Source organism: Medicago truncatula, chromosome 3 (genome assembly GCF_003473485.1).
Source record: "Medicago truncatula cultivar Jemalong A17 chromosome 3, MtrunA17r5.0-ANR, whole genome shotgun sequence".
NCBI lineage: Eukaryota > Viridiplantae > Streptophyta > Magnoliopsida > Fabales > Fabaceae > Medicago > Medicago truncatula.
The window spans coordinates 41,280,103-41,290,635 of NC_053044.1; the positions used below are offsets into that span (position 1 = coordinate 41,280,103).

The 10,533-nt window shown below is 33.6% G+C and overlaps 1 protein-coding gene and 1 non-coding gene across 2 annotated transcripts; both read left to right on the forward strand.

The window, feature by feature from the left end:
- The first annotated feature begins 1,346 nt into the window (after window positions 1–1,346).
- Window positions 1,347–7,044, forward strand: LOC11436303 (TBC1 domain family member 13). Its single transcript, XM_003601592.4, has 9 exons — window positions 1,347–1,839; window positions 1,927–2,019; window positions 2,297–2,401; window positions 2,496–2,648; window positions 3,321–3,419; window positions 3,512–3,640; window positions 4,611–4,790; window positions 5,392–5,508; window positions 6,569–7,044. The coding sequence occupies exons 1-9, from the start codon at window positions 1,579–1,581 to the stop codon at window positions 6,728–6,730; spliced, it is 1,299 nt and encodes a 432-aa protein (XP_003601640.1). The 5' UTR covers window positions 1,347–1,578; the 3' UTR covers window positions 6,731–7,044.
- An 889-nt stretch (window positions 7,045–7,933) lies between these two features.
- On the forward strand, window positions 7,934–8,028 carry TRNAY-GUA (transfer RNA tyrosine (anticodon GUA)). Its single transcript has 2 exons — window positions 7,934–7,970; window positions 7,993–8,028. It is a non-coding gene; the product is annotated as a tRNA-Tyr (tRNA).
- The last annotated feature ends 2,505 nt before the right edge of the window (window positions 8,029–10,533 follow it).

Here is a 10,533-nt window from a genome sequence, read left to right on the forward strand (position 1 = left end):
AAAGGATTTGTTAACATTTTTCTCTCTTTATTTAGAAAGTTTAAAGATTGATCTAAGAGCATCGGAACCACTTTCAATGTCTCTCTCTAATAAATGTGGTTCTATTGCATATTTTTTGAGTACACTACACTACACCACCTGGACAAACACAGCCTGTTCCAAAGCAGGGATCACTGTTGCAATTGAAGATATTCATTCTACGTATAACTTCAAGTCCAGAAACCGGTCCACGGGAGTTGCATTTTCAGCAGCCCTTGGACTCTTAGAGTGTTGTTTTGTGAATACTGGCTCTAGAATCATGGTCTTCGCTTCTGGACCTGGACTGGTTTTGGACTCTGATTTCTGGCAATCAATGAGAACCCACAATGACATATATATATGCAATGGACATCTTGCAGTTTATACAAGCAAATTGCTAAGAGGCTGCAGATGCGTCTGTTGTTCTTGATTTGTTTGCTTTCTCTCTTCTGAGCTTGGAGAACCCATTGAGCGCTCAGGTGGATTTATGGTTCTGGTTGAATCCGATCAATTTAGGAAATGTCGAAGACACTTGTTTGAAGATGAATTTTGATGCAACCGTTGAAATAATGATGTCAAAATCTATGGAGCTCTTGGACCTTGCACATCTCTTAGGAAAAAGAACGGTCACTGACCAAACTTGCATTGCTTTTTTCTTCCAAGCTAGTGATAAACAGACCATTGAACCCGACTCTGCTTCCAAGCACTGCTGTTTTAGTGAAGGCTGAATAGTTTAGTTTAACATGACACAACTAATGAGCCAACATTATGGTAGCATTTTTATTTATTATTTAACAAACCTTTGAATCAAGTAATTTTCATTTCTCAAGTTTAAAAATTAAGTTTTGCCTATGATTTACTTTTTCTTTTGAAACTAAATTTATATAAGTCGAGTTTAAGGAACTATAAGAGTTGAAAATATAGGAAACGGTGTTGAATGAAGAGGGAATGAGCCAATTTCGTTAAAAGAAAATAGGAAGGAAGGATGTACATAATTAATTTATCTTCTTTTAAGAGGATAAATGAATAGATAGGAAAAATTCGTACGAAATAGTAGATTTATCTATTTATCACTTTTTCATTTAAACAAATAAGTTGATAAATTTGCTCCAATTTTTCCATACTATTTTATTTTCTCCTTTTCATTTCATTTATATGTATGCTTGAATTTCTTATTCTCTCTTTGCACCCAAGCAAACAAAAAATAAGAAGTTTTCACCAGTACTAATAACTCAGTGTAATAATAATTCAAACTCCACTGTCTATTTATCAAATTAATAATAAAAAGAAATATGGAAAAAAATAGGTTAGAACTTAGAATTAGTGTTGGAATTGGAATTCATTCAAGTTAGAAGAATCAGTGTTGTTGTGGTTGCATTTGCACAGGCCATGTGTACAGTGGCCCACTCAATTAGCAGCAAAGCAAACATCTAGCAGCCCCTTTTCATTTCTAAAATCTACTCTTTTTGATTACTCTCTTGAACCTTTTTCAACAAATTGAATCTCGCTCGCTCGCAACAGAATCAAAATAAAGAAACCCTAGAAAATCGTAAACCATTGATGGCGAAGAAACGTGTTCCCGATTGGCTCAACAGTCCTATGTGGTCTTCCCCCACCGAACAAAATCGCTTCTCCGCCACTTCTTACCCATCGGAACCTCCTTCTCCACCGCCTGTCACCGTCGTAGAAGATCCTCCCTCAATTCACAATGCCATTACTACTTCACCCCCCTCTTCTTCTTCCTCCTCCGCTTCTACTTCCTCCACCGATGACATGTCCATCTCCCGTCTGGCTCAGTCCCAGTCCCAATTGTTAGCAGAGGTACCTTTCACTCTCAAATCCAAATGCTTATAGTTATTATTCTCAATTCAATTATATTAATATTGCTAACTCTTCGTTTACTAATAGTTATCTAGGAAGGTTATAGATATGCGTGAATTGAGAAAAATCGCATCTCAAGGAATACCTGATTCTCCTGGTTTACGTTCTACTATCTGGAAGGTACCTTTACCTTTTCATTTTTCTTTCGAATTCAATTAACACTATGTTTACAAATAAACTGATTCTATAACAAAAGATAATATCAAGTTAAATTGTTTTTATTAGCTTTCCTGGAGAGCTTATGGAAATAACCTGAAAACAACTTATGGACATGTCATAAGCTCGTTTCCATAAGCTGGTTACCAGGGGAATGGGCCCCTAATAATCCGGAGTTCCAAATAAGTGCCAGTCTCACAGTTATTTATCAAAATAGGCCTTATTCGTGTAACTTTTGCAGCTTTTGTTAGGGTATCTTCCACCCGATCGGTCCCTTTGGTCCTCTGAATTAGCAAAGAAGAGGTCTCAATACAAACGTTTTAAACAAGACATTCTCATCAATCCTGTAAGTTAGTTGGTTTGGTTACTGTTATTCAGACTAATTTATATCTATTTTTTGTCTGCTTAGCTCCCATCTGAATGTTTTTGTGGCTAGTTAGTCAGAAATCACGAGGAGGATGTTCAACTCTGCTAGTTATGATGCTGACGATGTCAAATGTGAGACAAGGGGCATGCTTTCTAGATCACAAATCACTCATGGGGAACATCCTTTGAGTCTTGGCAAGACCAGCATATGGAATCAGTTTTTCCAGGTAATATGCAGACTTTTCTCTATAAGACATTAGAAAGCTACTCGAACTTCCCTTTTGCGTGAATGTGTTTATGCTGCTTTGTACCATTGTTTTATCATAATTACTGTGTTATCTGTTGTGAGGAAAGTTTCTAAATAGTTATAGTATATCTATGTGTGCTCTTCATGTCATGACTGGTACGCATACCGTACCTGTCCGGTACTTCATTTTTCTCAGTATTTTGTTGCGAGTGAAATTTGTGAATTTCTCATCTATTTGTCTTAACGATACACAATTTTTTACTTTTCGAACTTTTATTTTTATGTTTATGTTGTGAATTGAACAATTTAGCTCTCATGTATTTTATCAACTTACCCGTTCCTTGATTTTTTTTTTTAAAGTGCCACATTTCGTTCCCGGTAGCGGTACCGTACCCGTAATTACTAGGTCATGACTTATTTTGTTTGTACATTAACAGTAGGCTTTGAGGTAATTATATTTAGCAAACATGCTGCCACATGCCGCTGATGATCTAGCTGTTATTGGCATTTTAATTTTAATTTTAATCGTTAACAAAGAGGTTAATGCTCTTTTTTGTATCACAAACTAAATGAATGTATCTCATATATAATGTGCTGTACTCTGGGGAGTGAAGGGCTATTGTGATGGTAACTGTTACACTGTGCGTTTTAGGATACCGATATCATAGAGCAGATTGACCGTGATGTAAAGCGTACTCATCCAGATATGCACTTCTTCTGTGGCGATTCTCAATTAGCAAAATCTAATCAGGTTGTTCCTTTGGTTCCTTTGAAACTCATGCAAACTTAGTAACCAAAGCCTTATCTTTTGATTTGATTTTCTTCTTTTGGGGGCATTTTCAGGAGGCTTTAAAGAACATATTAATTATTTTTGCAAAGTTGAACCCAGGTATTAGATACGTTCAAGGGATGAATGAAGTATTGGCTCCTTTATTCTACGTGTTCAAAAATGATCCCGACGAGGAAAATGCAGTGAGTATATATCCTTGCAAGCTGTCCCTCACCCTTTTTTCTCTATAAGTTTGAAAATGTATTATTGCTTTCCAAGAGAATTAGGACAATAAATATTGCCAAATTTAAAATTCAGCTTTCTCATGTGCACATAAGAAAATGAAAATATGTGAAATGATTAATATGTCCACCGGAATATTGACGGGCTTTTTGTTTACAAAATAGGTTTCTCGGATAACAGTGTTGAGTAGGGATGTCGATGGGTATCCATGGGTACGGGTAGTATGATATCCGTCCCCGCCCCGTTGGATAAATTTGGTACCCGTGCCCGTCCCCATACCCGTGCAGGCATCTCTATACAGGTAATCCACGGGTATTTAGATACCCACGGATATTCGCGGGTACCCATGGATTTTTTAATTAATTTTTTGTACAAAAGAAAAATATTTTTTTAATTACCTACAAACTTTTAACTTTTAAACATCCATACATAACATGTTCCATTCTAATTTCATAATCCAAAGAAATTCATCTTACATAATCTCATGCAAATTCACCATACCATAAAGCATACAAAATTCATGATTCTCACATAATCCATACAAATTCTTGAAATAAAATAAAAGGATAAATTCATCCAAAATCTTAGCGTTTGAGACATGAGTAAACTAGGGTTTTTTTGAGACACCAAACTCTTATACACATAGATATTTTAGTAAATTACTTAATTTATTAACGGGTACGGATACCCGCGGGCACGGGTATCATCAAATCCGTATCCGTGCCCATAAAGTAACGGAAGTTAAATACTAGTTTATTATACCCGCGGATACCCGTTTAGCTACCCGCTCCGTGCCCATGACAGATTTTATCCACAGATACCCGCGGACACGGATTTTTTTGCCACCCCTAGTGTTGAGTAATATAGATTCACATTACTCATGTTTCATGATTTTTATTTTGCTCAACTGTTGCCAATTATTATACGCAGGCCTTTTCTGAAGCCGACACATTCTTTTGTTTTGTTGAACTATTGAGTGGATTCCGAGATAATTTTTGTCAACAACTTGACAATAGTATTGTTGGAATTCGTTCAACTATAACAAGATTGTCTCAGCTTTTGAAAGAACATGATGAAGAACTATGGCGTCATCTTGAGGTCACAACCAAAGTAAGACACAATTTTAAATATAGCATAACCATTTTAATATTTTGAGAAAAGAGAAGCATTTAAAGGGAGAATTTATCCTGAGAAAGTTTACGATGAACTCAATTTGGTTGGCACATGATCAATGTGGACTTTGTCCTGTGAAGCTGTCCTATGTTTTGTTAAATTTGTGTTTACTTTTATATCCGATCTTAATAAATATAAATATGAAATTGACTAGAAAGTTTGTTTCTGTTGGTAGACAATGAAAGTTACAAATGTTAGAACCACAGATAGTTATTCAGTAGGCTGCACTAGACAATTAATTGTGAAATGGGGTAGAAATGAATAGGGAGGAGGAGTTCTTCTTGTTCTTTTTTTTGGATTAAATATCTCTTGAACAAATGGGAGGGATTTTCCGTTCTCCGCAATCTTCATCTCCGTTTCTGTTTGTATATCTTCTTGATACTGCCTGCCTAGTGATAGACACCAGAATTTGAATTGAAAAACCGAGTAATATTGTTACTGAAGTAAAACTAATCAGAGACAGAAATAACTTATGTTGCTGTGTAGTAGAAGGAAAGTTAGATTAAAAAATTCTCACATTTCTGTTTCTAAATATCAGGTCAACCCCCAATTTTATGCATTTAGGTGGATTACTCTCCTCTTGACTCAGGAATTTGATTTTGCTGATAGCCTTCGTATTTGGGACACCCTTGTCAGTGATCCTGATGGTCCACAGGTACAAATTTATTCCTTTCTACCTTGTATTGTATTTGGTTTTAAGGTTATCTGAAAAATATCTTATAATATCTTGATTGTATCTTAAGAGTAATTTTGAGTGACTTAGATGATCTTAGAATTAGTTGGCAGTATAAGAGATGATTTGAAGTTGTTAAGTTACTTTTAGATGGAAAATATGAAGCAAAGGACTTGGCTCTTATAAACTGGGGAATAATTACTGTACTTGTATATTAGTAAAGGACAAGGTATCATCCAATAGAAATCACAAAACCAAAGGAACATACAAAAAGCAAACATATCTTAAGGAGACAAATAAAGAACCAACCTCGTAGAACCCTCCTAGGTTATGAAGCATGGACACCTGTAGGATTAGGTGTGCCTCTTCCCAACACCCGTCGGTGTCCAACACTCGACACGTCACCAAAATCTCAGATAAGTATCCCAAAAAAATCATCTTTTTTTTCCGCCTTCGCTCTATGAGGATTAAAGATGTGTCGAAGCAATGGTGATCAACGAGGGGTTAAATGCATCACAACATTTTTAGCTTATTCAGTAGTTGATTGATTAATGAAACAAATTACTCAACACAACGCTCCATTTTGTCCTTCAGCAATGAATACAATTTTATTTCTTCACACGCCTTTTACCGGATAAAATTCTGAATTGTTGATTTGTTCATTAACAGAGATTCACTCCCTACTTTACTTTATAATGTTTATCCTATTTATCCCTTGAAGAAATATATACCCTGAATGTTATAGGATGGATCATATGTAAAAGAGTTGATTAGTCGTGGACTCGTGGTGTTGGATGGTTTTATTTTTGTAGAACTAAAATAAAGGCTTCTTTTTGTTTTGTGTTGCCCTTAATTGTGCAAGGGTATATTACAACTTACAAGTCACAAGTCATGTGCTTTTTGTGACCTTTCCTTCCCTACAATAGATTCATTTTTATCTCAAATTGTGTATTGAGAAGAGCATGGGATCATGTTTTTAATTTACTTGTAATTCTTTTAGTGGAAATAGAAAAACTGGAAACTAACTCTTAGTACTGTGTAGGAGACACTTCTCCGGGTATGCTGTGCAATGCTAATTCTCGTTCGTAGGCGTCTCCTGGCGGGTGATTTCACTTCTAATCTCAAGTTGCTGCAAAGTTATCCTTCTACAAACATTAGTCATTTGCTCCATGTTGCTAACAAGTTACGTGTACAGTCAATCTAATGGTTTTGCCAGCTGTTTTTTTTGCATTTTGTTTTAGCCTTCAACGTAGCATTTCCATTTATGTTTGTAAATTACTCTGTAAATGTTGGTTCAGAGCAGCAACTAGTATTGTTTTATACTCAGTTTTTTTTTTTTCTTTTTAAAATTTTGTTTGTTTCGTCACTGTGATCTTGATGAAACTCTTGTATCAATTATCCACTTACACGGCTCCTAGTATCCTCAAAAGGACAATAGATTGGTGGAGCTTTTTATTAATACTGTATTTTGTAATACTATCCAAAGGCTTTAAGTTGTGTCATGTGTCCTTTGACTGATGTTTTATGGCTTGGCTTTATAATGTATGGCTTGCATATAAGTTACCTCACAACTCGTTCTCCTTCTATTCTTTGATAGACAAATAGAACCTATCAAACAACATTATCTATATGTAGTGAGACATGCTATTAATGGCATAGAACCTCTGCAGCATCAGTATGCCGGAAACGGCAGCATATCTGAATTCGGAGGGCATGACTGCATCCATCCAGTGCTGGTATAGAATTCGGAAATAATCCTTCAATTTCACAAGTTTTAGGATTTTTTCTCCTAATCCAATTCAAAACTTAATTTTGCAAATGTGTCATTTTAATTGTGGATTTGAATAATTATGTGGCAATCTTAAATTATTAATAATCACGTATTTCAAATACAACATTTTTTTAGAAGGGTACAACATATTTATTTATCTGCTATCATTTTAACTTATTAATTTGATTTCCTTTGCTATCATTTTAACTTATTAATTTTTTTTTGACGTTATTTTAACTTATTAATTTGATTTCCTTTTGATGCCTTATTAATAGAAAACATGTTTACAAATTACAATATGCCTGAAAAGGTACTTCATTTTAGAAATTGACACATAAATTAAGGAATGTAACTAATTTTGTGGTTTAAAGAGAAATTACGACTTAATTTACACATATTTTCCACCAATAGTTTAGAGGAGAAATTTTTAAAAGTAGGGAAAAAAAATATTAGTAGAAGTTTTAGTATAAAAAATGACAATAATACTTGATTGTAAAATAACATAAAATGTTACAATAAGAACAACCGAATATATCCTATCATCAAATCAAATGCATCATACATGCATGCATACCATAACACGTGTTTAAAATATATTTATATTTAAATTAAATTTGAACAGAAATATTGCATCTTCCGACCTTAGCTCAGTTGGTAGAGCGGAGGACTGTAGTTGGTATAAAAGCCTAATAGCCATCCTTAGGTCACTGGTTCGAATCCGGTAGGTCGGAACTGTTTTATTATTATTTTTATTTATACTATTCACTCTCAATCTGGACAATAATCACAAACGTAATTTGAATAAGCTTTAATTTCTTTGTATATTATCATTTTGCCATTTGTTTTCGTTATCTAAACATATGCTCCAAAATAAGGAATGACGAATGGGCAGGCAGGAATGGATGAAAGCAAAGACGAGCTTACGTACAGTGAATTGTATTGTAAAGTAACTGATGCTAGCATTTTGGAACAGAGCGAGTATTGACATTGGACAGATATATAATTGTGTTGTTCTCATATGGAACTTATGATGTAATTTCAACAATTTCGTTACATGGTTTTGTAACTCTTCATTTTCATAAACGGTGTACTGTACAAATGAATTTCAACAAGGACATGAAAGAGAGTATGGAAAATTTCAATAATTAGATTAGGTGTACCATTATCCGTTGCCTTTGCACCACTAATATACTACATCCTGAAAAAGTAAAAATTGTTGAGCAATCCAGCCATGGAATTTATGTGGCATTTGTATCTCATAGTACAAGTTCATTTGCAGTTTTTGCTTCACTCGTGAATGAACTTCAAATCCAAAACTCTTAACTTGATATATAGCTTTGTCCACAACTTTGGTTACTAACACACTGAAAACAACAGTTACATCCATATCATTTCAATGGTTTTTGTTCTTGGCTGTTTCAAAAAAAAAAAGGTTTTTGTTCTTGGTATTTTTTTCGGTTAAGATAGATCAAGAATTTATCTTAGGAGCTTTCGTTTTGGGACTATTTGTTTGTTCGTGAAGGACCTCCTTTAACATCTGTGTTGGTTAAGAAGCTTCAGTTCTTTGGTCCAACATTATTTTTTTCTATCTTTGTATCTACCTGTGTTTTTCAATGGATTTTTAATCACCTATTATGGTGTCTCCTGGTTTGGTGATCCATGTTAATCACTTGGTTAGAAAGACAGCATGTTTTATAACTGCATTGTGTTGCAAGATGCCTGTCAATGATGGTGTGTTTCCTCATTTTGAACATCAAAGGTGTAGTCGAAATCCGCGTCTACATAGCGTTATTTAATAATAATGTACACCATTTATTTTTTTTAGGTTTAAATATGTCTTTTGTCCGTTAATTTATAATTATTTTGCTTTTGGGTATTAAGAAAAATTTCCATTTCATTTATGATATCATATTATATTTTTATATTAGGTCTGAAAATTATCTTTACAAAACTGATTTTGTAAGATGTGAACTGCTCCACTTATAAAAACACATTGACATGTCAAGTCTTATCTAACTAAATGCTAACTGCACATTGTGCGGTTGCACGTGTGAATATATGTTTTTATTAATTTATTGATATGAATTATGATATGATGAGGATGATGATAATATAAATAAAAAATATAAGTTTGGGTTAATCTTAACTATGGTCACAATCTATAATAATAGCAAGCTCTGTTAAGCTCAAAGAGGTGTTAGGTTTTTCTATGTCCAAATCATTGCTCCATAAATTGAGTGTTAACTCGTAAACTCGTCCGAGTTTACGTTTTTAGGTGGCAAAAACGTGTAAATTCGGAGATAAACTTAGTTTTTGGTGAAATCAGAAAGTTTGACGAGTTTGACCGAGTTAACACGTGTTAAACTCGTCCGAGTTTACCTTTGAATTTTTTTTTATTTTTATTTTGGTTATATTTTTTGTCTCATTTTCTTTCAAAATTCAATTCTTTTTTCAATCTCAAAGTGCTGAAATGCTGCCTTTACGGTTAACATAACTCGTTTCTTCCATGCTTGTTATGTACAGAAGCTACGCCAATGTGTGATAATGACATACATTAAATTTTAGGGAATGCAATCAGAAGCTTGTTACTCCCTCCGTCCCTAAATAAATGACATAGTTGACTCTGACACACATACCAATGCATATGTTTTATTTTTGATATCTTCAATTCTCTACTAAAAAAAATTATAAAAATTTAATATTTTAAAAATACTCATCGAGACGAATCCAACAACATCTTACATGATATTATTTATCTTTGTGAATTAGTAGAAAAATATGGTCAAAGTATATCAAGTCAATAATGCATATTGTTAACTAGGTCATTTATTAAGGGACGGAGGGAGTATTATTGATTGATTTGAAATCATTCAAATATATTACTTGCTCAAGTATATAAATGAGAAAATGGAACAATTGAAGTTAAAGTTACAACTTAAGATGAAACAGAGTTTAAATGTACTGATAAATTTTGTTTTTTATTGTTAGAGTTTATTATTTAAATGTGGTTAATTGGTTATGTTTTGTTTAAATATTAGCTTACATATGTTATATATATAATAAATTTTATATAATTTAATTTTAGGTTAATTTGTACGAGTTTACGATTCGAGTTTACATAGTTAAAACGAGTTGAGGTAAACTCTCGAGCTATAAAACCTTAATGCAAATAACATAGTTCAAATATCACAATATCAAAACAAAACTAATTATTTGATGGTACATCATAGTAAATT